The 26,849-nt window shown below is 46.8% G+C and overlaps 1 protein-coding gene across 2 annotated transcripts in view; it reads right to left on the bottom strand.

The window, feature by feature from the left end:
• Positions 1–250: 250 nt before the first annotated feature.
• The window catches only part of TAF1C (TATA-box binding protein associated factor, RNA polymerase I subunit C), an 81,436-nt gene continuing 54,837 nt past the window's right edge, over positions 251–26,849 (bottom strand). Inside the window, exons 14-16 of one of the 2 annotated variants that reach the window (XM_030192749.1) lie at positions 11,909–12,046; positions 2,472–3,013; positions 251–2,234 (exon numbers count right to left, since the gene is read on the bottom strand). In XM_030192749.1, the coding sequence (XP_030048609.1) occupies positions 849–2,234; positions 2,472–3,013; positions 11,909–12,046 (2,066 nt within the window). In that variant the 3' untranslated portion in view covers positions 251–848. Of the gene's footprint in view, positions 3,014–11,908; positions 12,047–26,849 lie in introns of both variants that reach the window. The other variant, XM_030192748.1, reaches the window with a different exon arrangement.

Raw genomic sequence — 26,849 nt, 5'->3', positions numbered from 1 at the left:
AATCACCAGGCAACTACGGGAGCTGTGCAGGGTCAAACAAGACAGACAGATCTGGCAGCCTGGAAGATCCGGACTGGACTAGGCTGAAGTCTGGAACGGGTGATAGTCCATAGCGACCACCGGTTCTGGCCTCCAAAGGGCGAGGCGAGTACAGACGTAACAGAGGAGAGGTGTGAATGAAAGGAAGGAAGGTTGTACATTCAGGTTAATGGTCCTAAGTAGAAGAAACCAGTAGAACATGATCAGCGTACAAAAGGTTTTCTTTTAATCTTGCATGAATTCACAGCAATATAAAATTCCTTTTAAAGGGTTTCATTTCTGGAGCTGTATACAAGGGAGACCACTGCAAAGAAAAGCAGAGCAGTTACTGGAACCTACCTTTGGATTTATGATCCTAACTTAAATGGTGGCAGCCAACAGCTTTAAATAATGCAGGATCTTCCATCTTAAGTAGTTCTTAGTTTCTGACTAGTGCGTTTGCAGGAAAAACTGTTTCAGCTTTATTACTGGTTTAAAGCTTGGTGTGTGGTTGACTGCTTTGCTGTTAACTGCCACCATTTAACTGTGGTACTTTTGAATACGTGGGGAAGCTAGGAGTGGAGTCAGGTTAGGATCCAATTTAGGTGGCTTTAGAAGAAACAGCAGCTGTAAGTTAGGATCATAAACCCAAAGTATGTAGATTCCAGTAACTGCTCAGCTTTCTTTAAAAAACGCTTCCACTTATTACCTTAGGAAGAACTATCATGTATGACAGAGAAAGGCACTTTCTTTGAACAGACATTGAACACAGGCGAGAACGTGGCAGAAAAACACAGACCACCTATTTACAGCAGTTCTCCTAGACACAGTCAGAAGCCCATTCTGGCCCTCTTCCTCTGTGGCTGGGACTCAGCCAGCCTGACCTGAGAGGCAGGGGTTGCTGGCCTGCTTCCTTGTGTCTTGGTTCCCAAGAAATGTTCTGCATGCTTCTTGCTGTCAGGTAGAGCAGAGAAGTAATCCTGCACAATCTTCCTTCTCTCCCTAGGAATCCCCTGAGACTGCAGAGCTTGTGAGGACAACGGCTGGGAGTGAAATGATGGTAGCTGAACTGTAGAGCTGGGCTGAGAGCTTTTTACATGCCTCTGCTGACCGCTATTCACCAGGTGATTCTCTAGCTGACCCCGAGACCCTAACCAGCTGCCAGACTGAACAGATTTCACAAGATCTGTGTCCTTTCCTTCATCAGTCAGGAGCTCGGCAACTGGAGGTGAGTCATGCTGGTCCACAAACTCCGAATGCTCTCTGAGGGCTGGTGCCAACTCAGTCTGTGAACAGTCAGCATTTTTTCCAGGGGCCTTTAAAATGGAAACTAGCTGGGACGTGTCCCTGGATGTGACTGTCAGGGAGCAGCTGCCAAGGTCAGAGGGGCTTTCTGTCAACCACTGGCTATCAGCTGAGCACAGTGAGTAGTCACTGGAGCCTAAGAGGTCAGACTTACAGCTAGCAGATGAGGTGAAGCTTCCGGAGAGGCTGCATCTGCCCTTTGCCAGCTTCTGCTGACGCCTTTTCTCTCGAAGGGCCTGAATTTTCTGGCTCCTGTTCAGTCCTAACTGCTCCTCCCACCAGTTTCTCCACTGTCCTTTCCAAGACGCAGTGAGTCGCAGGCTCAGGTCATCTGTCCAGACCAAGGGATCCACAGGGTCTGGAAAAGACACAAATTCCAGGGGCTCCATATCCTCACGCCCCACCACTAGCTGCTGCTTCATGCAGGCTCGAAAGCGCTGTCGCAGCTCTGCATACATCGTTTTGTTCTGCACCTGCAGCTCGGCAAGTTTGAACAGCTGCCGGCAGTGGAAAGTGGGGCGAATTCCCACACGCTGAGCACTGTACTGTATTCGCTTCTGGTCCCTCAAGAACGCCTTAAGCCAGCGTCGGCAACGGGAAATGGTGGCTGTGCTTAGGACGACATGGGTGTGCGCCTCACCCTGTCCCATTTCCTCACTCTCTTCACGACACTGCTCATCACTGCCCCCCTCCATCAGGCTGAAGTCAGTCCCCCGCTCGCTGCGCTGCCCAACAGCTGTACCCCCTTCCACCGGACCCAAGACGCTTTGCTGCTCCGATGTGGTACTCTCTGAGTCATTAACCACCTCCAGGTGAGAGCAAGAAACTTGTTCATCGTCACTGCTCCCCTCCCCTGCACCAGAGCCACCCTGTTGCTCCGATGTGGCACTCTCTGAGTCATTATTTACCACCTCCAGGTGAGAAAGGGAAACCCGATCATCGTCACTGCTCCCCTCCCCTGCACCAGAGCCACCCTGTTGCTCCGATGTGGTACTCTCTGAGTCATTAACCACCTCCAGGTGAGAGCGGGAAACCTGTTCATCATCACTGCTCTCCTCCCCCAGGTGAGAGCGGGAAACCTGTTCATCGTCACTGCTCTCCTCCCCCAGGTGAGAGTGGGAAACCTGTTCATCGTCACTGCTCTCCACCTCCAGGTGAGAAAGGGAAACCCGATCATCGTCACTGCTCCCCTCCCCTGCACCAGAGCCACCCTGTTGCTCCGATGTGGCACTCTCTGAGTCATTATTTACCACCTCCAGGTGAGAAAGGGAAACCCGATCGTCGTCACTGCTCCCCTCCCCTGCACCAGAGCCACCCTGCTGCTCTGATGTCGCACTCTCTGAGTCATTAACACAGAACTCCAGGTCAGAAAGGGAGACATGGGCCTCACTGTCATCTCCCGACTGCAAAGGTGCACCAGCACCCTGAAGCCCCTTTGATGAGAGGTATCTCTGTGCACTGCCCAGGTCTTGAGCCCTTGACTCTCTCCTCTGTGGGCCCTTTGAGGTCTCCGGCAGTAAATGGCAGCTCCGTGTGGCTCCTGTTTCAGGTTCCTCCAGTCCTCTCCTCTGCAGACTCTCAGGTGCTGGGTTCTGATGGATGAAAGGCTGGAAGAACAGATCTCCAGCCTCCGACAGCTGGAAGACCAGTAAAGTCTCGACACCTTGCTTCTGGTGTACTGCTGTCAAACCTGGAGAGAGAAGGAAACAGGACAGAGGGTTACAGAAATGGTATCTAGAACAGCAGAAAGCCAGTCTGCGCCTAGGGTCAGTCTTAAAAATTCCCAAAACTTACTGCAATACCATAGATCTTATATGAACTACAGCATGATAAACATTTCCCCACAATTAAAGAAACTGTGTATTTTTAGATAGAAGGGGCTGATGACTCACGTTTGAGGAGCCTCAAACAGGGGAGCTTGGGGGGTGGGGTGGAGTGGGGGTAAGTATGCACAGACTCTCCTTCCTTTACCTTGCCCCTTCCCGCCAAGGAACTAGCTTTCTAATTGAAACTGTATTGAACAATTTTAAATTTGTTAATTAAAAAAAAAATTTATAGACCACCTAAAACTAGGTAGTTTCCAATAAATCATTCATAATCCATTACACATGATTGCACAAAACGATATATAGCAGAACACATTACAACGAAGTCCCCACAATATCAGAAAAATAGTTTAAAAAAAAAAAAAAACGCAGCCACAAAATGCTTATAGTCTTCAAAATTTTTTTAAACTGCACAAGACTATCGCAAAGGCGAAACTGTCCAGGGAGAGCGTTCCATAATGAAATTCCCGCCGACACAAATGCAGAAGCCTTTGTGTCAGCATAGTGTAAATGCACTACCTCATCCGTTGACAGTCGCATGGCAGTCTCTGTTCTTAACACCCCTCTTGGCTGGTAAATGGACAAAACTCGTTTCAAATAATATGGTGTAGAAGCTGTTAATATGTGTCCCAGCTTGAGACCCATCCACTGGAATAGTGGTGGGCCAAGTTACATAGCTTAAACAGCTGAAAAGCACTGACTAGGCCTGAAAAGCAGATGATGGCCTTATAGCTGAGAGCCTGCAAGAGCAGGACTGCTTGGTGAGTCTTATTGAAACCTGGTACAACTTTCAAATTCAGTGTAAGAGTTAAGATGAAGGAATAAATGGCAGAAATGGTAAAAAGTTTGGTTCATAAGATGGAGTCTGTCCTTATAAGATGGCTCCCAGAGTCACAAGATACAAAGAAACTGATCTCTCTATATTAGGAAAGATGTTTACAAGTCCGGAAATTGGCGTTATGGAGTAATCTCAGAAAGGAGGGGCAGATGGGCACCTGACCTGCGGTTAAGTATGATTCATAGATGCAAAAAAAAATTAGAAAAAAAGTCTTTCTCCATTGAGTTGTATGGACTGCAAATGCTATATAAGGACTGTGCATCTGAGCTAGAGTCGGAGTCCTTCCCCAACTTGAGTCGGATGACGGCAAAGCTACGGTCCGTTGAACCCAGAATTTGACTGATGTGTATAACAGCTGGCAGATTCATTCGGTGAGAATAAAGACTATTTCTATCACTAAACTTCTCCAGTCTCAGTTTCAATCTCTTCATTCTCTTTAAACTGCCTCACATAAATACTATACACATAAGTAAATTATCTTTACTCATGTAGACTTTATGTGGGAACATAAATGGACAAAGATTCACCTATATCCTAGAAGACAGAAAGTTGTGGTCATGGGAATTAGATTTGAACTGCGCCTTCTGCCACCCCCCCTACACCTCCGTGTCCGAAGGCACTCCTTTGGACCCCGATTCATCTCACTGTGGAAAGGGGTTCCACATTAAAAATGATTTGACACAACGTTGTGTTTCGGCCAGATGGCCTACATCAGGAGTCTTGTGGGTAATGACGATGATAAAATATGATCATCAAGTGACGTGATGAAGAGAACTCAAGCCACAAATGAGAAATGTGCAGACAAGGATTGTTTCTGCAACGTGCAGCATCAGACGGATCATTTAACAAACGGTCTTTTTAAAGACCATTTTTAAATCCGGGGATGGGGCTACAGCTTCTAGTGAGCAATACAGAGTAGGATAAGGGTAGAAGTACACTTAATTATAACTGGAGTGGTAAAACTTGTACAGTTTGAAGTAATAGGATTATGTGGAAGGGGTATTGTTCATTTCTTAGATCGAAAGATGTGATGCATTGTTCATGAATTAGTTCGGGTCTGCCGGGTAGGCTTTCCGGAAGAGGTGAGTCTTGAGGTCTTTTCGGATTTTTAGATGGATGTTCACAGTTCTAATGTTTCTAGGTAAAGCACCACTAAAAAAGGTCTTATGCCCCACTCACATTTCTCCTGAACTTCAAATCCTTAAACACGAAGGACGAAAACTGGAAAGGAGATGGCGCAATTCTCACCTGGATGAAGACAGGCTAAACTGCAGGAAGCACATGGCAAAGTACCGCCAAGCCTTAACAGCAACCAAAAAACAGTATTTCTCTCAATGCATTGCACAGGCTGCCAATTCAACCAAGCAGCTGTTCAGTATAGTAAACAGCCTACTGCAACCCCCACAACAAAACCAGCCTCCCCAGTCTAAACTGAACTGCAATGGTTTTGCTGCATACTTTCCCAACAAAATTAAAAGTCTCCACCAGGATTTACAGGCAATCCCACCCAGTGTCCAACCAGTCAACCAGGGTTGCACAAACTCGCCCCCTCCTAACAGAGACAGATGAAACACATTTAACCTAATGACAGAGGAGAGCCTTGACAAAATCCTAAGAGACCTTCGACCAACTACCTGCTCCCTAGTCCATGCCCATCAAAGATAGTGCAGCAGGCAAGTATGGGCCTTATAGAAGGCGCCACAAAAACTGTGAACACCTCTCTTCTAATGGGCAACTACCAACAGCATTAAAAAGGACAGTGGTTCGCCCTCTGCTGAAGAAAAACAACCTTGACCAGGAGAAACTTGAAAGTTACAGGCCAGTATCCAACATCCCGTTTCTAGGGAAACTCATAGAACAGTCTGTCTTCAACTTAATGAATGGCTAGAAAAGAGTAAAATAATGGAAAGCATGGTAACCAACCAACTTACTAACTACCTAAACAAATTCACAATATTGCACGAATCATAGTCAGGATTTCGATCCAACCATAGTACTGAAACAGTGCTAACCACCCTCATAACCAAATTCCAACAATTGATTGCAAACGGGAACAATGTACTGCTCCTACAATTTGACATGTCCAGCGCATTCGACATGGTTAACCACCAAATACTCTCGAACATCCTAGACTACTTTGGGATTGGAGGAAACGTACTAAGTTGGTTTCAAGGCTTCTTAACAACAAGAACATATCAAGTGATTTCAAACTCAAAAACGTCGACACCATGGAAACCTTAATGCGGAGTACCACAAGGATCACCGCTCTCACCAACCCTCTTCAACTTAATGATGACACCTTTAGCCAAATCACTATCCAATCAAGGACTCAACCCATACATCTATGCAGATGATGTCACGATATACATCCCGTTCAAACACAATATAACCGAAATCACAAATGAAATCAAACACAGCCTCCAAACAATGAACTCATGGGCGGATGCATTCCAACTAAAGCTAAACGCAGAAAAGACACAATGTCTCATCCTATCCTCATAATATAACACAAACAAACCCATTACTATAAATACCCCAGATTACACCCTTCCGGTCTCAGGCAGTCTGAAAATTCTGGGAGTCACAATTGACCGAAATCTCACACTCGAAGACCATGCGAAAAATACCGCAAAGAAAATGTTCTGCGCAATGTGGAAACTTAAAAGGATCAAACCTTTCTTCCCAAGGGAAATATTCCGCAGCCTGGTACAATCAATGGTACTCAGCCATCTAGACTACTGCAATGCTATCTATGCCGGATGCAAAGAACAAATCATTAAGAAGCTTCAAACCGCACAAAACACAGCAGCCAGACTCATATTTGGAAGAACGAAATACGAAAGTGCCAAACCCCTAAGAGAAAAACTACACTGGCTCCCATTAAAAGAATGAATTGCATTCAAAGTTTGCACCCTGGTCCACAAAATCATTCACGGGGAAGCCCCAGCCTACATGTCAAACCTTATAGACTTGCCTACTAGGAACGCAAAAAGATCAGCAAGCTCATTCCTCAATCTCCACTATCCCAACTGTAAAGGGCTAAAATATAAAACCACATACGCAACCAGTTTCTCCTACATTTGCAATCAACTATGGAACGCACTACCGAAGGCCATAAAAACAACGCAAGACCTCACTATCTTCCGAAGGCTATTGAAAACTGAACTGTTCAAGAAGGCATACCAATAACACCTATCCTCAAAACTAAATAAGATTGCACATGAACTGGAATAATCAAACGTTTTACCACTTGAATAAGTAACCTCTTCGTTAATAATGATCAAGCACTATCACTTTAATCCTTATGTCAAATAAGGTTTATCTATAGTCGATGACCTAATGTATGTTACAATCCTATCTATCACTCAGGAACTTATATGCTATACCATAATATATTCTTCTTTACCATGTATGTATGCACCTTAATGCAATGCCTTTGTAACTCTGCTACCCGGAAATGGCAACCGCCATTACGGCAAATGTAAGTCACATTGAGCCTGCAAATCGGTGGGAAAATGTGGGATACAAATGCTACAAATAAATAAATAAAATATCCATGTCAATCTGGATTCAGACCTGGTTATGGAACAGAAACGGTCCTCGTATCCCTGCTAGATGATCTTCACAGAAACCGAGACAAGGGATTTGCCTCGTTGTTAGTACTGCTAGATTTCTCAGCAGCTTTTGACGCTGCGGATCATGATATCAGTTTTACCTAATTTTCTAATGCACCTTATTTGTAATATAATTAATGTGATTGCCATTGCAACATAATGTAAGCCACATTGAGCCTTACATTTCTAGCCATTTGTTCTTCCGCTTGCGCCTTCGCCAGACGTACCTCTCTCTTGGCTTCTTTCAGTTTCATCCGGTATTCCTCCCCGTGTTCCTGTTCTTGAGATTTTCTATATTTCTGGAACGCTAATTCTTTAGCCTTTATTTTGTCAGCCACTTGCTTGGAGAACCATATCGGTTTCCTTTTTCTCTTGCTTTTATTTACTCTCCTTACATAAAGGTCTGTGGCCCTATTTATCACTTTTTTCAGCCTGGACCACTGCCCTTCCACTTCTCGTACGTCCTCCCAGCCCATCAGCTCCTTCCTCAGGTATTCCCCCATTTTACTAAAGTCAGCACTCTTGAAATCCAGGACTTTGAGTTTAGAGTGGCCGCCCTCCACTTCAGCCGTCATATCAAACCAAACCAAACCGTTTGATGGTCACTGCTTCCCAGGTGTGCACCCACTCGGACATTTGACACACTATCCCCATTTGTGAGCACCAGATCTAGCGTCGCTCCCTCCCTTGTGGGTTCTGTCACTATTTGTCTGAGCAGAGCACTTTGGAAAGCATCCACGATCTCTCTACTTCTTTCCGATTTGGCAGACGGAACCTTCCAATCTACATCTGGCAGATTGAAATCTCCCATCAACAGAACCTCTTTTTTCTTTCCTAATTTTTGAATATCTGCGATCAGATCTTTATCTAGTTCCTCTAATTGTGTCGGGGGTCTGTAGACAACACCCACATGGACAGAGGTTCTATCCTCTCTTTTTAAGGTGATCCATATCGCTTCTTCCTTTCCCCAGGTCCCTGTCATTTCAGTCGCCGTGATATCATTCCTCACATACAGAGCTACTCCTCCACCTTTACGACCCTCTCTATCCTTCCTAAATAGATTATAGCCTGGTATGCTTGCATCCCATTCGTGGGAACTGTTGAGCCACGTCTCTGTGATTGCAACAACATCTAAGTCTGCTTCCAACATTAGGGCTTGAAGGTCGTGAACTTTATTGCTTAGACTACGAGCATTTGTGGCCATCGCTTTCCATCTATAAGTCGTTAGTACTTCATGTGAATCCTTGTCATACAAAGAAAGTCTGTACTTAACTTAATGATCAATGAACCATTCTCTTCTGTTTTCCGTTGTATTCTTAGGGCTGTCTGCGGATTCACGATCCTGCTGTTCTGCTCCGTCCGTCTCTCTATTGTGGCCAGGTCCTGCACTGCAGTGCCTTTACTCCTTACGTCCTCATTCCTCCTGTATTCTTTTCTTATTCCTTCAACAAGAACGTCTCGTTTCGCTGTACTCACAGCTGCGTCAGGAAGGAAACATTTTTTCTGAGGATGTCTGCAAGGAGGATGTCCATTTTCGTCAAAAATTTTAAAAAGGCATATTTTGCAGGTGAGCTCAAAAATGATTCTGCGCATGCTGAAAATGCGTGTCTACACTACCCCAGGCCATTTTTCAGCAAACCTTAGTAAAAGGACCCCTAAGAGCGGACCCTTGAGAGACTCCAGTTACTCTGACTTACTTAAACCAATCTGACACCAAATTTCCTACCTGTCAAGAAAGAGCTAAACCATTTCAAAACCTAACCAGTAAAACCAATTGATTGCAACTCATTTTCAAAGCATGTTCCATAGCAAGTAAGTGCTTTGAAAATAAGCCTCTATGTAACTTTGTAATTCTGTGCTTTGAAAATACTCCTCCATATCAAACGCTGCCAAAATATCCAGGCTAATTAACAAATAACGATCTTCATTATTAAATCTTGTTCTGATGGTATCCAACAATGAAAGCAATAAAGTCTCTGTGTCATGCAAAGCACGAAAACCAAACTGATTAATGTCCAGAATTTCCTGAGACTTTAAAAATCCAAAACTTGATCATACACCACCTCACTAGTATAGTCTGGCCATCAAGGATAGTGATGAGATAGGCACATAATTCTCAACTAAATTAATATCAAAAGACTGATCCTTTAATAATGGTCTCACAACCGCTTTCTTAAGATTTCCATCTTTACTACTACTACTGCTTATTATTTGTAAAGCGCTACTAGACATACGCAGCGCTGTACACTTGAACATGAAGAGACAGTCCCTGCTCGACAGAGCTTACAATCTAATTAGGACAGACAAACAGGACAAATAAGGGAAAAGGACAAAGAGTAACAAGGTTCCGGAATCCCAAAGAGTAGCAACATTCCGGAATCCCAAAGACTCCTATTACTACTTATCATTTCTACTAGTAAAAAAGGCCCGTTTCTGTTTTAAAGGAAACGGGCGCTAGCAAGGGTTTCCTCGGAGTGTGTATGTTTGAGAGAGTGTGTGTGAGAGTGACTGTGTGAGACAGAGTGAATGTGCGAGTGTGTGACAGAGAGAGAGTGAGACTGGGTGCGAGTGTGTGTGAGAATGAGAGTATGTGCCAGGGTCCTCCCCCCCGGTCTGTCTCCCAGTTGCAGGGTCTCCCCCCCTCCCTCCCTTTTTCCCAGTTGCAGGGTCCCCCCTCCCGGTCTCCCTCCCTCCCGGTTGCAGGGTCTGTCTCCCCTCTCCTTTTGTCCTCCACATTTTAAGGCACTGTCTATCCAGTTGAAACACCTTTAGACTTGTTTCAGATGGAACAACAATTTTAAAACGCAAATGTGAAGCAGCAGCTCTTAGGTTTGCTTGGTTTTGAATGTATACCAATGACGGCTGTGTAGGGGAGTGGAAACAGAGATTAACCAATGGGCTTCCTTGCTTACAGTAGACTTACGTTGCTCACTTCCACTCCTGTGTATTAAATGTCCTGCAGCATCTCCTAGGTTTGCTTGGTTTGTTTTGAGTGAACGGGAATGACAGCTGCGCTGGAGTCGGACCCGCCGCTCTGACCCTCCCCCCTCTTCCGAGTCGACACTGGACCCCGACGGCCGCCCTGAGCCCTCACCTGCCTCCTCCACATTGGACAGTCGCCGCAGGCGCTCACTCGCCATCCTCCCTCTTCGTCCTCTCCGTCAGTCCGAATCTGGACTTGTAGAGGAGAGGCAGGGCGGTGACGTTTTTTTGATGGCGGTTAGTGTGCGTGGGTGTTTCGGGATGTTTGCAGCCAGTCTCGAGCGATTCCTAGGCAGGGGGAGGAGTAGGGAAATGTTTGCTGTTTGCTGCTGGCTGGGTCGCGTTTTTTTGCTGTGCTGGCTGGGTCGCGTTTTTTTGCTGTGCGTCTGGCTGGTGACTTCACCCGAGGCGCAGCCAATCAGTGGGATTCATGACTTCATTTTAATCTACAGCACCTAGCAGACCACGGCGGAAGCCAGGATCCCAGGCAGCTTCAGAACGTTGGCGGTGAGAATTATTATATAGGATAGCGCTACTAGACGTATGCAGCGCTGTACACTTGAACATGAAGAGACAGTCCCTACTCGACAGAGCTTACAATCTAATTAGGACAAACAAACAGGACAAACAAGAGATATGGGAATATTAAAGTGAGGATGATAAAATAAGGGTTCTGAACAAGTGAATAAGGGTTAGGAGTTAAAAGCTGCATCAAAAAGGTGGGCTTTTAGCTTAGATTTGAAGATGGCCAGAGATGGAGCTTTAATGTTTAGAATTTCTATCAGAAGGCTTCTTATGTTTTTGTGATTGTCATTCCTGTAGGGCTATAATAGAACAATGTTTTGAAGATCTTTTGAGGAGTTATCCCCAAAGCATATATTCCCCTGATAAAACATCAGCCATATTAATCTGTGTCAGATCTGGGCTGATATCTAGAAATACAGCAGAGACATTTTCTTGCTGTAACTGTCCCTGAGGCATCAATGTTCAAGAGAGGTTTCTGGAACTGTCATGTTATTTGCATCATAGGCTTTAAAAACAATAACAAAACATCCCACAAAATGTTTTTGCTAAGGTAAGTATAAGATTAAAACCAGTAGAAGTAGTCAAATTGAAGCCAACAGTTGACCAAACCCTTAAAGCTTCTGTCCTTAACTGAACTTTCCCTCAGAGGCAACAGACGGCACAGACCATCAATGTTTAATTTAAATCTGCCTACACAGTCGTGTTTCAAGATTTTCACAGAGGGCTAAACCAGTCGTATGTCTCTGCAGCAGGCCTTGAATCCAGATAAACTAGCAAAGCCAAAGCAGAGTTGAATTTACCTGCCCCAGGGGAGGCTAGCCTCTCTCTCAGCATCTCCTCTTGGTGAGGCATCTTTAGGGGTAAGTACGTCAGGAAGTCAGAGATACGGGAAAGCTTGCGAGCAGGTCCCAGGAGCTGACAGGGAAATTTATTCCCACCTACAAAAACCAGAGGAGGACACAGTCAAAACAACGTAGACAAACTGGAAAGGAATGGGAGAATGAAGCCTGAAGTCACTATAAGGTTATTTTGACTTTCTCCTAACATAAGGGGAGCATGAAACATGTGTGACCTTATAGGACCGCAGTCTCTAAGAGTGTACTTCAGTACCCTCCAGATCCATAGAGAACCTACACTGAGGGCAGCAACCTCACCAGCTCATCTCTTATCATCCCATCCTGCCTGTTACTTCAGAGAAGGGGATCTTATCCAGCTGTCACTATATTACTGCTAACTATTTCGGCGGATAGATAGCAGTAATATAGTGAGAGCTGGATATGATCCCCTGAAGAAGCCACGGTGAAACGGGTGCTTGTTGGGATCCAGCAAAGGTAAGTGTCACTAAAAATATATTTTTTTTTACTGCTGTGATTGGGCAAAGTAGTTGGAATAGTGTTTATTAAAAAAAAAGCTAAAATGGCAAGGATATTTGTTGCATAAAGTAGTTGGAATAAAGCAGGGCCGCCGAGAGGGGGGGACAGGGGGGACAAAATTCCCGGGGCCAGGGCCTCCAAGGGGGGCCCGGCACCGCAGTCCCACCCGCCACCGGGCCCCTCCACATGCAGGGTGTCAGACGCACAGAAGTTTTGCAGAGTACAGCGAAGATCAGCTGAGAGGAGCGCGTCTGTGTGTGCCGCGCACGCCGGAGTCAGAAGACAGCACTTCTGCTGGCGGGGGTTTGGATGGAAGGGGCCCGGCCCGGTGACGGAGGCGGGTGGGACTGTGGCGCCGGGCCCCCCTTGGGGGGGGGGGGGGGGCGGCGGCAACAACCTGGGGGGGTGGCAGTGGGGGAGGGCCCAGGGGGCGGCCTTGTCCTGGGCCCGGCCCAGTCTCTCGGCGGCCCTGGAATAAAATTTATAAAAAAAGAAAATAAGTTAAAAAGACAAGGATCTTTGCTGTATAAAGAAGATTTTTGATGGAAATGATTTTGACCAGCATTCAATAAAGGTCGTAAAAGCTGGCAGTAATATAGTGACAGCTGGATAAGATCCCCTTGTCTGAAGTAACAGGCAGGATGGGATGATAAGAGATGAGCTGGTGAGGTTGCTGCCCTCAGTGTAGGTGGAGGGTGCTGAAGTACACTCTTACAGACTGCGGTCCTATAAGGTCACACATGTTTCATGCTCCCCTTATGTTGACATTAAAAGAAGTTATTTGAAACCACAGTGCAACAACTCTTTGCACCATCTGAGGTCCTTTTCCTCCTGCCATGCAGTTTATTAATGGTAGTATGGCAGTGTATATCTACTTCCACATACAGAGTTATAATTTATACAAAACATTGCAGTTTGGATGATTTCAGGGACAAAGATAATGGACCTTACTATTGCTGTACCTAAGGACCTTCACTGGTTACCGAGTGGTACATAATATTTAAATGTCACCAGGATTTTAAACATCATTATCAATTTCGCTCAGAAGATACCACAGTGTGTACTCTCTGTTCACCTCAAGAAATGTTTTTTTATCCTACCTTCCATGACATAAGCCAGATTTTCCATCAACTAGAAAGTCTTCATTTAGCTGTGTAGCATCTTTTAAATGGAATAAACTGTCAACCTTTTATAAACAGGTCAAATTTTGACCGTTTACGCAACCTTTTCTCCCCTCTGATTGTTGATTAATGTTTACATTTTTGCGTGTTCATGATTCTTATCTTTATATGTTTTGAGTTTGGCTAAGGTAAACAAATAGAGTGGGTTGGTGTTGACTAGTGTGCTAGTTCATGGAGAAAAAGCTCCCATTCCATCTCAAAATATGCCAGTCTGAGGTATTTGAATCTACCAAAGCAGCACTACAAAAGACTGACACTAGGCCAGCCTACTGCACCCTTCTTCCATCAAATCAAAATGACTTCCAAGTTGCAACATTACAGAATTCTACAAAGACATTTACACTTTCTAAAACAAAGCTTGAGTTGCTAGTCTCAGAAATAATGCCGCCAATCCATCTGGAAGAGGCTGGACTTTAAAGTAAGCTTTCATTTTTTTGTAAGCCAGTCAGAAGAAATAATTAGTTTTCTAAAATCTCTTTCCATATAGAGACAATTTTTCAAAAGACATTTACCCCATGTCAGCTGCCCACCCTGTATCTGGGTAAATGCAAACCCAATGTTCCACAATTTACATACTTCTATTTACGTAGATGGAGTCGTGGGATAGGGTTAGGCCCAGGCAAGGAAAGACCAAATGTGGTTTTTGTTTTTTCAGAACTACATGCATTGTTTTTGCCAGACATATTTGCAGAGAAAGTAGGTGCAATTTGTGGGTACACTTTGCTTAGGCAGTTTTCAAACAACAGACAATCAAAAAACTCCAAACTGCCCAGAATACGGCCGCTAGACTCATATTTGGAAAAACTAAATATGAAAATGCAAAACCAATAAGACAGAAACTTCACTGGCTCCCAATTAAGGAACGCATTGCGTTCAAGATCTGCACGATTGTACACAAAATCATTCATGCAGACGCTCCAACATACAGTGGTGGAAATAAGTATTTGATCCCTTGCTGATTTTGTAAGTTTGCCCACTGACAAAGACATGAGCAGCCCATAATTGAAGGGTAGGTTATTGGTAACAGTGAGAGATAGCACATCACAAATTAAATCCGGAAAATCACATTGTGGAAAGTATATGAATTTATTTGCATTCTGCAGAGGGAAATAAGTATTTGATCCCCCACCAACCAGTAAGAGATCTGGCCCCTACAGACCAGGTAGATGCTCCAAATCAACTCGTTACCTGCATGACAGACAGCTGTCGGCAATGGTCACCTGTATGAAAGACACCTGTCCACAGACTCAGTGAATCAGTCAGACTCTAACCTCTACAAAATGGCCAAGAGCAAGGAGCTGTCTAAGGATGTCAGGGACAAGATCATACACCTGCACAAGGCTGGAATGGACTACAAAACCATCAGTAAGACGCTGGGCGAGAAGGAGACAACTGTTGGTGCCATAGTAAGAAAATGGAAGAAGTACAAAATGACTGTCAATCGACAAAGATCTGGGGCTCCACGCAAAATCTCACCTCGTGGGGTATCCTTGATCATGAGGAAGGTTAGAAATCAGCCTACAACTACAAGGGGGGAACTTGTCAATGATCTCAAGGCAGCTGGGACCACTGTCACCACGAAAACCATTGGTAACGCATTACGACATAACGGATTGCAATCCTGCAGTGCCCGCAAGGTCCCCCTGCTCCGGAAGGCACATGTGACGGCCCGTCTGAAGTTTGCCAGTGAACACCTGGATGATGCCGAGAGTGATTGGGAGAAGGTGCTGTGGTCAGATGAGACAAAAATTGAGCTCTTTGGCATGAACTCAACTCGCCGTGTTTGGAGGAAGAGAAATGCTGCCTATGACCCAAAGAACACCGTCCCCACTGTCAAGCATGGAGGTGGAAATGTTATGTTTTGGGGGTGTTTCTCTGCTAAGGGCACAGGACTACTTCACCGCATCAATGGGAGAATGGATGGGGCCATGTACCGTACAATTCTGAGTGACAACCTCCTTCCCTCCGCCAGGGCCTTAAAAATGGGTCGTGGCTGGGTCTTCCAGCACGACAATGACCCAAAACATACAGCCAAGGCAACAAAGGAGTGGCTCAGGAAGAAGCACATTAGGGTCATGGAGTGGCCTAGCCAGTCACCAGACCTTAATCCCATTGAAAACTTATGGAGGGAGCTGAAGCTGCGAGTTGCCAAGCGACAGCCCAGAACTCTTAATGATTTAGAGATGATCTGCAAAGAGGAGTGGACCAAAATTCCTCCTGACATGTGTGCAAACCTCATCATCAACTACAGAAGACGTCTGACCGCTGTGCTTGCCAACAAGGGTTTTGCCACCAAGTATTAGGTCTTGTTTGCCAGAGAGATTAAATACTTATTTCCCTCTGCAGAATGCAAATAAATTCATATACTTTCCACAATGTGATTTTCCGGATTTAATTTGTGATGTGCTATCTCTCACTGTTACCAATAACCTACCCTTCAATTATGGGCTGCTCATGTCTTTGTCAGTGGGCAAACTTACAAAATCAGCAAGGGATCAAATACTTATTTCCACCACTGTACATGTTAAACCTCGTGGACCTACCTCCCAGAAACGCCACAAGATCATCCTGTAAATTTCTCAACCTGCACTACCCCAGTTGCAAAGGACTGAAGTACAAACTGATGCATGCCACTACCTTCTCGTACATGAGCACGCAGTTATGGAATGCACTACCCACAGACTTGAAAGCAATCAACGAAACAACTATCTTTCGAAAATCTCTGAAAACATTCTTCTTCAACAAGGCCTACAATGAACACCTATAACCTCACTAAGTCACCTCACCAACCCACTCAATTATGAATGGTCACCTTATACAACTATCCTTATCACTACCTTCCTTCTCCCTCTTCCCGTCCTTGATCGTCACACATTACTAATTGTATCTGATATATTGTTACGATAATGTCAACAAATCTACGTAAGTCACATTGAGCCTGCAAATAGGTGGGGGAATGTGGGATACAAATGCAATAAATAAATAATAACAACAAAGTATGTTGTCATAGACATAGGATGCAAGTGGACGTGGAATACCTAGAGAGATAAAATAGAATAACAGGAGTCAGACAGAAAACAAGGGTGACTAACATGCAAAAATTGCTTGGGAAGTCGGAAAGGATGCATGAAACTAGACAGAGTAAGAGTGGATGAGCCAAGTCCAAGTACAGGAGAATATTTATTTATTTAATAATCAGACTCATTTTATTTATGTAATTAATTGAAGAGCTTACTTCCAAAACTCTCTAAGTCCATATTAGTTGCATTGAACTTAGAGGGTTTTGGAAATAAGCCCTTCAATTTTAATTTAACCCATTAGTGCCCAATGTTCCCATATGAATTTTATTTATTTGTTACATTTGTATCCCACATTTTCCCACCTTTTTGCAGGTTCAATGTGGGCTTACATAATACAGTGAAGGCGTTTGCCAACACCGGTAGAGAAACAAATACAATAAGGTGTTGTGTTAAGGTTCATGTGTACAGACACATTTAGGAATCATGAAGAGGAACAGAAGAGTTAGTTTATGACATTACGAGCTTTGGTTTCATTGTGTTGCATGCTTCAGGCGTTTAAGTTGGGTCGGTTGGGTATGTCTTTTTGAACATGTTGGTTTTTAATCGTTTTTGGAAGTTTAGATAGTTAAATGTTGTTTTCATGGCTTTTGGTAGTGCGTTCCACAATTGTGTGCTTATATAGGAGAAGCTAGATGTGTATGTTGATTTATACCTTACATATACTGAAGAGAAAACGACATTGACCCAGATTCTATCTCCCACCTTACCTTCCTCTCTCTATCACCTGTCTCTACCTACCCATCCATCCTAGTATTATGTTATACTTAATTTCCTACTTTACATAACAAAATTCTGTGTTACCTATTACTATGTAAGCCGCATTGAGCCTGCTTTTAGTGGGAAAGTGCAGGATACAAATATAATAAATAAATAAATAAATAAATATTTGAGTCCTTTGCAGTTTGGGCAGTGGAGATTTAGGTATGCTCTCGTGTTGATCCGATTGTGTTTCTGGATGGTAGGTCTATGAGGTCGGTCATGTATCCCGGGGTTTCGCCGTAGATAATTCTCTGAACCAGGGTGCAGATTTTCAAAGCTATACGTTCTTTTATAGGGAGCCAGTGCAGTTTTTCTCTGAGGGGTTTGGCGCGTTCAAATCACATTTTTCCAAATATGAGCCTGGCTGCCGTATTTTCAGCGGTCTGCGGTTTTTTTATGAGTTTTTTGCATCCTGAATAGATTCCGTTGTAGTAGTCAGCATGGCTTAATACCATTGATTGTATCAAATTACGAAATGTTTCCCTAGGGAGGAATGGTTTCACTTGTTTAGAGTTTCCACATTAAGTGGAACATTTTCTTTGTTGTTTCACTTGGCTCTCAAGTGTAAGGTTTCAGTCGATCGTAACGTCGAGGATTTTCAGGCTGAGATGGGAAGGGTGTAATCCAGGGTGTTTATATTTGTGGGTTTGTACATATTGTGTTGGGATGAGAGGATAAGGCAGTGTGTTTTTTCTGTGTTAAGTTTTATTTATTTATTGCATTTGTGTACCACATTTTCCCACCTCTTTGCAGGCTCAATGTGGCTTACAATACATCATGGATAGTGGAAGAAAGAAGAGAATACATATTTGGTATTACAGATGGATTTTGGGTTGCAAGGTAATGGAATTCATGATAGTAATATAACAGAAGGCATTATTAAACATTTCTGGATATATGTGCATTAGCCTATGAGTCCATGATGTTCATGCTGAGATTGATTTCATTCATGATTTCGGTCAGGTCATGGTTGTAAGGAATATATATTGTGACGTCGTCTGCATAGACGAATGGGAACATTGGGCACTAATGGGTTAATATGTCACCTTGCTCAAACTCAAATGCTAGCCAAAGGGAATTGCTGCCAATCGCACTGGTGAAGCCGACGTCAGCACCTTGTTGCCATAAAGGGAGAACTTGCTCCGAGGCATCCTGCACATCCCTTTGTGCGTTCCTTCATCTGTACCTTTGGGCAAGGCCTCTCGGAGGGGCTCTCTCCAAAGATCTTGCTCTTTTTAGGACATTTTGTCAGTCACAAAGATTTAAATTTGTTCCTAGTAATTTAATAATGTTGATTCAAGTGAATATTGTAAAAGGGATGTGTAGCTTATTGATTTGGCTCCAAGATAAATAACATTGCAGTCATCTAGTAGACTGAACAGTAAAACGTGCACGAGGAGGCGGGATTGTTCTTCCTCGAAGTTTTTCCAAATATGCCGCAGCTTCTGCATTAGTAAAAAAAAAAGTTCTTTTGGGTTATAAAATGAACCTGTGGTTGAAGTGTAAATTTGTCTACATGAATTCCAAGGATTTTTCCAACTGAGGATATTATTCGGTATTATTAGGAAAGGTATGGAAAACAGGTGCGAGGATGTTATAATGCCGTTGTATCGCTCCATGGTGCGACCGCACCTTGAGTATTGTGTTCAATTCTGGTCGCCGCATCTCAAGAAAGATATAGTAGAATTGGAAAAGGTGCAGCGAAGGACGACTAAAATGATAGCGGGAATGGGACGACTTCCCTATGAAGAAAGATTAAGGAGGCTAGGGCTATTCAGCTTAGAGAAGAGACGGCTGAGGGGAGACATGATAGAGGTATATAAAATAATGAGAGGAGTGGAACAGGTGGATGTGAAGCGTCTGTTCACGCTTTCCAAAAATACTAGGACTAGGGGGCATGCGATGAAACTACAGTGTAGTAAATTTAAAACAAATCGGAGAAAATGTTTCTTCACCCAACGTGTAATTAAACTCTGGAATTCATTGCCGGAAAATGTGGTGAAGACGGTTAGCTTAGCAGAGTTTAAAAAGGGGTTGGACGGTTTCCTAAAGGACAAGTCCATAAACCGCTACTAAACGGACTTGGAAAAATCGAAAATCCCAGGAATAACATGTATAGAATGTTTGTACGTTTGGGAACCTTGCCAGGTGCCCTTGGCCTGGATTGGCCGCTGTTGTGGACAAGATGCTGGGCTCGATGGACCCTTGGTCTTTTCCCAGTTTGGCATTACTTATGTACTTATGTACTTATTAACTTATAGTCCTTTTGATCTATAATAATGGACGGAATATCAGTATCAGAGTATTTATCAAGAAATAAAAACTTAGTCTTCAACTTATGGGCAGTCACCCAAGTTTCTATTACATTAATGGCTTTTTAGATAGTGACAATTTCAGATTGCACAGAATGAGTAATTGGAATCAACAGTTATATCATCCGCATAACTATACGATAAAAACACCTGCCTCTCAAATTTATACCCAAATGAATGCATGCACACATTAAAAGGCATCAGAGGATAGCGGGAAGCCTTACTGCAAAGCGAATGCTACATACCTGTAGAAGGTATTCTCCGAGGACAGCAGGCTGATTGTTCTCACTGATGGGTGACGTCCACGGCAGCCCCTCCAATCGGAATCTTCACTAGCAAAGTCCTTTGCTAGCCCTCGCGCGCCCGCGCGCACCGCGCATGCGCGGCCGTCTTCCCGCCCGAAACCGGCTCGAGCCGGCCAGTCCAGTATGTAGCAAGACAAACTCTTAAGGGAAGACACAACTCCAAAGGGGAGGCGGGCGGGTTTGTGAGAACAATCAGCCTGCTGTCCTCGGAGAATACCTTCTACAGGTATGTAGCATTCGCTTTCTCCGAGGACAAGCAGGCTGCTTGTTCTCACTGATGGGGTATCCCTAGCCCCCAGGCTCACTCAAAACAACAACCATGGTCAATTGGGCCTCGCAACGGCGAGGACATAACAGAAATTGACCTAAAAAAAAAATTTACCAACTAACTGAGAGTGTAGCCTGGAACAGAACAAACAGGGCCCTCGGGGGGTGGAGTTGGATCCTAAAGCCCAAACAGGTTCTGAAGAACTGACTGCCCGAACCGACTGTCGCGTCGGGTATCCTGCTGCAGGCAGTAATGGGATGTGAATGTGTGGACAGAAGCCCACGTCGCAGCTTTGTAAATTTCTTCAATGGAGGCTGACTTCAAGTGGGCTACCGACGCAGCCATGGCTCTAACATTATGAGCCGTGACATGACCCTCAAGAGCCAGCCCCGCCTGGGCGTAAGTGAAGGACATGCAATCTGCTAGCCAATTGGATATGGTGCGTTTCCCTACAGCCACTCCCCTCCTATTGGGATCAAAAGAAACAAACAATTGGGCGGACTGTCTGTGGGGCTGTGTCCGCTCCAGGTAGAAGGCCAATGCTCTCTTGCAGTCCAATGTGTGCAGCTGACGTTCAGCAGGGCAGGAATGAGGACGGGGAAAGAATGTTGGCAAGACAATTGACTGGTTCAGATGGAACTCCGACACGACCTTTGGCAGGAACTTAGGGTGAGTGCGGAGGACTACTCTGTTATGATGAAATTTGGTGTAAGGGGCCTGGGCTACCAGGGCCTGAAGCTCACTGACTCTACGAGCTGAAGTAACTGCCACCAAGAAAATGACCTTCCAGGTCAAGTACTTCAGATGGCAGGAATTCAGTGGCTCAAAAGGAGGTTTCATCAGCTGGGTGAGAACGACATTGAGATCCCATGACACTGTAGGAGGCTTGACAGGGGGCTTTGACAAAAGCAAACCTCTCATGAAGCGAACAACTAAAGGCTGTCCTGAGATCGGCTTACCTTCCACTTGGTAATGGTATGCACTGATTGCACTAAGATGAACCCTTACGGAGTTGGTCTTAAGACCAGACTCAGACAAGTGCAGTAGGTATTCAAGCAGGGTCTGTGTAGGACAAGAGCGAGGATCTAGGGCCTTGCTGTCACACCAGACGGCAAACCTCCTCCAATGAAAGAAGTAACTTCTCTTAGTGGAGTCTTTCCTGGAAGCAAGCAAGATACGGGAGACACCCTCTGGCAGACCCAAAGAGGCAAAATCTACGCCCTCAACATCCAGGCCGTGAGAGCCAGGGACCGGAGGTTGGGATGCAGAAGAGCCCCTTCGTCCTGCGTGATGAGGGTCGGAAAACACTCCAATCTCCACGGTTCTTCGGAGGATAACTCCAGAAGAAGAGGGAACCAGATCTGACGCGGCCAAAAAGGAGCAATCAGGATCATGGTGCCTCGGTCTTGCTTGAGTTTCAACAAAGTCTTCCCCACCAGAGGAATGGGAGGATAAGCATACAGCAGGCCCTCCCCCCAATCGAGGAGGAAGGCATCCGACGCCAGTCTGCCGGTGGCCTGAAGCCTGGAACAGAACTGAGGGACTTTGTGGTTTGCTCGAGATGCGAAGAGATCCACCAAGGGGGTGCCCCACGCTTGGAAGATCTGGCGCACCACTCGGGAGCTGAGCGACCACTCGTGAGGTTGCATAATCCTGCTCAACCTGTCGGCCAGACTGTTGTTTACGCCTGCCAGATATGTGGCTTGGAGCACCATGCCGTACCGGCGAGCCCAGGTCCACATGCTGACGGCTTCCTGACACAGGGGGCGAGATCCGGTGCCCCCCTGCTTGTTTACATAATACATGGCAACCTGGTTGTCTGTCTGAATTTGAATAATTTGGTGGGACAGCCGATCTCTGAAAGCCTTCAGAGCGTTCCAGATCGCTCGTAACTCCAGAAGATTGATCTGTAGATCGCGTTCTTGGAGGGACCAGCTTCCTTGGGTGTGAAGCCCATCGACATGAGCTCCCCATCCCAGGAGAGACGCATCCGTGGTCAGCACTTTTTGTGGCTGAGGAATTTGGAAGGGACGTCCCAGAGTCAAATTGGTCCAAATCGTCCACCAATACAGGGATTCGAGAAAACTCGTGGACAGGTGGATCACGTCCTCTAGACCTCCAGCGGCCTGATACCACTGGGAGGCTAGGGTCCATTGAGCAGATCTCATGTGAAGGCGGGCCATGGGAGTCACATGAACTGTGGAGGCCATATGGCCCAGCAATCTCAACATCTGCCGAGCTGTGATCTGCTGGGACGCCCGCACCCGGGAGACGAGGGACAACAAGTTGTTGGCTCTCGTCTCTGGGAGATAGGCGCGAGTCGTCCGAGAATCCAGCAGGGCTCCTATGAATTCGAGGTTCTGCACTGGAAGAAGATGGGACTTTGGGTAATTTATCACAAACCCCAGTAGCTCCAGAAGGCGAATAGTCATCTGCATGGACTGCAGGGCTCCTGCCTCGGACGTGTTCTTTACCAGCCAATCGTCGAGATATGGGAACACGTGTACTCCCAGCCTGCGAAGTGCCGCTGCTACCACAGCTAGGCACTTTGTGAACACCCTGGGCGCAGAGGCGAGCCCAAAGGGTAGCACACAGTACTGGAAGTGGCGTGTGCCCAACTGAAATCGCAGATACTGTCTGTGAGCTGGCAGTATCGGGATATGTGTGTAGGCATCCTTCAAGTCCAGAGAGCATAGCCAATCGTTTTGCTGAATCATGGGGAGAAGGGTGCCCAGGGAAAGCATCCTGAACTTTTCTTTTACGAGATATTTGTTCAGGGCCCTTAGGTCTAGGATGGGACGCATCCCCCCTGTTTTCTTTTCCACAAGGAAGTACCTGGAATAGAATCCCAGCCCTTCTTGCCCGGATGGCACGGGCTCGACCGCATTGGCGCTGAGAAGGGCGGAGAGTTCCTCTGCAAGTACCTTCTTGTGCTGGAAGCTGTAAGACTGAGCTCCCGGTGGACAATTTGGAGGTTTTGAGGTCAAATTGAGGGTGTACCCCTGCCGGACTATTTGCAGAACCCACTGATCGGAGGTTATGAGAGGCCACCTTCGGTGAAAAGCTTTCAACCTCCCTCCGACTGGCAGGTCGCCCGGCACGGACACTTGGATGTCGGCTATGCTCTGCTGGAGCCAGTCAAAAGCTCGCCCCTTGCTTTTGCTGGGGAGCCGCGGGGCCTTGCTGAGTCGCACGCTGCTGACGAGAGCGAGCGCGCTGGGGCTTAGCCTGGGCCGCAGGCTGTCGGGAAGGAGGATTGTACCTACGCTTGCCAGAAGAGTAGGGAACAGTCTTCCTTCCCCCGAAAAATCGTCTACCTGTAGAGGTAGAAGCTGAAGGCTGCCGGCGGGCGAATTTGTCGAATGCGGTGTCCCGCTGGTGGAGAGACTCTACCACCTGTTCGACTTTTTCGCCAAAAATGTTGTCCGCACGGCAAGGCGAGTCCGCAATCCGCTGCTGGATTCTATTCTCCAGGTCGGCGGCACGCAGCCATGAGAGCCTGCGCATCACCACACCTTGAGTAGCGGCCCTGGACGCAACATCAAAAGTGTCATAAACTCCTCTGGCCAGGAATTTTCTGCACGCCTTCAGCTGCCTGACCACCTCCTGAAAAGGCTTGGCTTGCTCAGGGGGAAGAGCATCAACCAAGCCCGCCAACTGCCGCACATTGTTCCGCATGTGTATGCTCGTGTAGAGCTGGTAAGACTGGATCTTGGACACGAGCATAGAGGAATGGTAGGCCTTCCTCCCAAAGGAGTCTAAGGTAGCGTCCTTGCCCGGGGGCGCCGAAGCATGTTCCCTAGAACTCTTAGCCTTCTTTAGGGCCAAATCCACAACTCCAGAGTCGTGAGGCAACTGAGTGCGCATCAGCTCTGGGTCCCCATGGATCCGGTACTGGGACTCGATCTTCTTGGGAATGTGGGGATTAGTTAAGGGTTTCGTCCAGTTCGCAAGCAATGTCTTTTTTAGGACATGGTGCAAGGGAACGGTGGACGCTTCCTTAGGTGGAGAAGGATAGTCCAGGAGCTCAAACATTTCAGCCCTGGGCTCGTCCTCCACAACCACCGGGAAGGGGATGGCCGTAGACATCTCCCGGACAAAGGAAGCAAAAGACAGACTCTCGGGAGGAGAAAGCTGTCTTTCAGGAGAGGGAGTGGGATCAGAAGGAAGACCCTCAGACTCCTCGTCAGAGAAATATCTAGGATCTTCCTCTTCCTCCCACGAGGCCTCACCCTCGGTGTCAGACACAAGTTCACGAACCTGTGTCTGCAACCTCGCCCTGCTCGACTCAGTGGAGCCACGTCCACGATGGGGGCGTCGAGAGGTAGACTCCCTCGCCCGCATCGGCGAAGCTCCCTCCGCCGACGTAGTCGGGGAGCCTTCCTGGGAGGTGGCCGCTGCCGGCACCGCACGCGGTACCGACGTCGGGGACCTCAACCTGGGCGATGGGCCAGCCGGCGCCACGCTCGACGGTACCGGAGGCGCAAGCACCGCCGGTACCGGAGGGGTAGGGCGCAACAGCTCTCCCAGAATCCCTGGGAGAACGGCCCGGAGGCTCTCGTTTAGAGCGGCTGCAGAGAAAGGCTGTGAGGTCGATGCAGGCGTCGACGTCAGGACCTGTTCCGGGCGAGGAGGCTGTTCCGGGCTGTCCAGAGTGGAGCGCATCGACACCTCTTGGACAGAGGGTGAGCGGTCCTCTCGGTGCCGATGCCTGCTGGGTGCCGAATCCCTCGGCGACCCAGAGCTCTCGGTGCCGACGCGGGGAGGAGACCGGTGTCGATGCTTCTTCGACTTCTTCCGAAGCATGTCACCGGAGCTCCCCGGCACCGACGAGGAGGACGTAGAATCCATCCGTCGCTTCCTCGGGGCCGAGGCCGAAGAAGGTCGGTCTCGGGGGGGCTGTACCGCAGGAGCCCTCAGGGTGGGAGGAGACCCACCCGAAGGCTCACCGCCACCAGCAGGGGAATGGACAGCCCTCACCTGCACTCCTGACGATGCACCACCGTCCGACGACATCAGCAGACGAGGTCCCGGTACCACCGACGTCGATGCAGCTATCCGATGTCTCGGCGCCGATGCAGAGGCCCGATGCCTCGATGCACTCGATGCAAGGGCGGCCGAGGAAGATGGTCTGGACGCTGACGACGTCGATGCACTCGAAGATCCCGGTGCCGATGCCGACGAAGAGCCCGAGAACAAAACGTTCCACTGGGCTAGTCTCGCTACCTGAGTCCGCCTTTGAAGCAGGGAACACAGACTACAGTTCTGAGGGCGGTGCTCGGCCCCCAGACACTGAAGACACGACGAGTGTCGATCAGTGAGCGAGATAACCCGGGCGCACTGGGTGCACTTCTTGAAGCCGCTGGAAGGCTTCGATGTCATGGGCGGAAAAATCACGCCGGCGAAATCAAAGTCCGAAATGACGGAAAAAGAGCACCAAAAACTTTAGAGGGAGAAAATCTCGACCGAGGCCGAAAAGAGGCCTACCCCGACGACGAAAGAAAACTTATCGGGGCCAAAAGCTGGAAATACGGGGAGGATTGAAACGAAACCCGGTGGAGGGGTTCCGGAGCACTTCCCGAGTACAAGAAAAGCTTTTCCGAAGAAAAAAACACGTTCAACAATATGGACGCGCGAGGTCGACTCTCCGGGGCTCGACACGGCGAAAAATACGACCGTACCGAGTGCGGACAAAAGAAGACTGGCCGGCTCGAGCCGGTTTCGGGCGGGAAGACGGCCGCGCATGCGCGGTGCGCGCGGGCGCGCGAGGGCTAGCAAAGGACTTTGCTAGTGAAGATTCCGATTGGAGGGGCTGCCGTGGACGTCACCCATCAGTGAGAACAAGCAGCCTGCTTGTCCTCGGAGAATGTTATTTATCTTGAATGTTCTACTTCATTATTGAAAAAGCTTCAAACTATCTAAAATATGGCAGTACATTTAATTTCGTCTCTGCTAGACTTTAAATCAATCTGCACCGGCTTCCCATTCATGCATGAATATTGTTTAAATTTGCTTGGATCTTCCTTATCTCGAACTGCCTGTTGCTCGTGATTTGTATTGCAAAGGTGATCACGCTCTTGGTCAGTCTCTCTCACTCTTGGGGGGGGGGGGGGGGGGGAAGGAGGATTGTTCCAGAGCTGTACAAAGTCCGTTTCATTAGGGTAACAACAAGATTTTCTGGATTCAAGCTGGCTTGAGAGTGTTTTGCAATACATGGTCCTTAGTAGGAAAACGACACTCTCGCAAATCTCTGAAGACATATTTCTTCAACAAGGCCTACAATGTAAACCTATAGCCTCACTAATCCACTTCACCAACCCATTCAGTTATGAAAGCCCACCTTCTATAATTACCCTAATAAATCCCTTCCTTCTTCTTTCTTCCCTTAATTAATCTCTACACCAATACTAACTGTACCTGATATACTGGAGTAACTATGTTAACAATACTATCCAGCTTATTT

The sequence above is a fragment of the Microcaecilia unicolor genome, chromosome 2 (genome assembly GCF_901765095.1).
Source record: "Microcaecilia unicolor chromosome 2, aMicUni1.1, whole genome shotgun sequence".
In the NCBI taxonomy this organism is placed as follows: Eukaryota; Metazoa; Chordata; class Amphibia; order Gymnophiona; family Siphonopidae; genus Microcaecilia; species Microcaecilia unicolor.
Note: the sequence above shows the minus strand (reverse complement) of the source record. Positions and strands in the feature narration are given on the sequence as shown.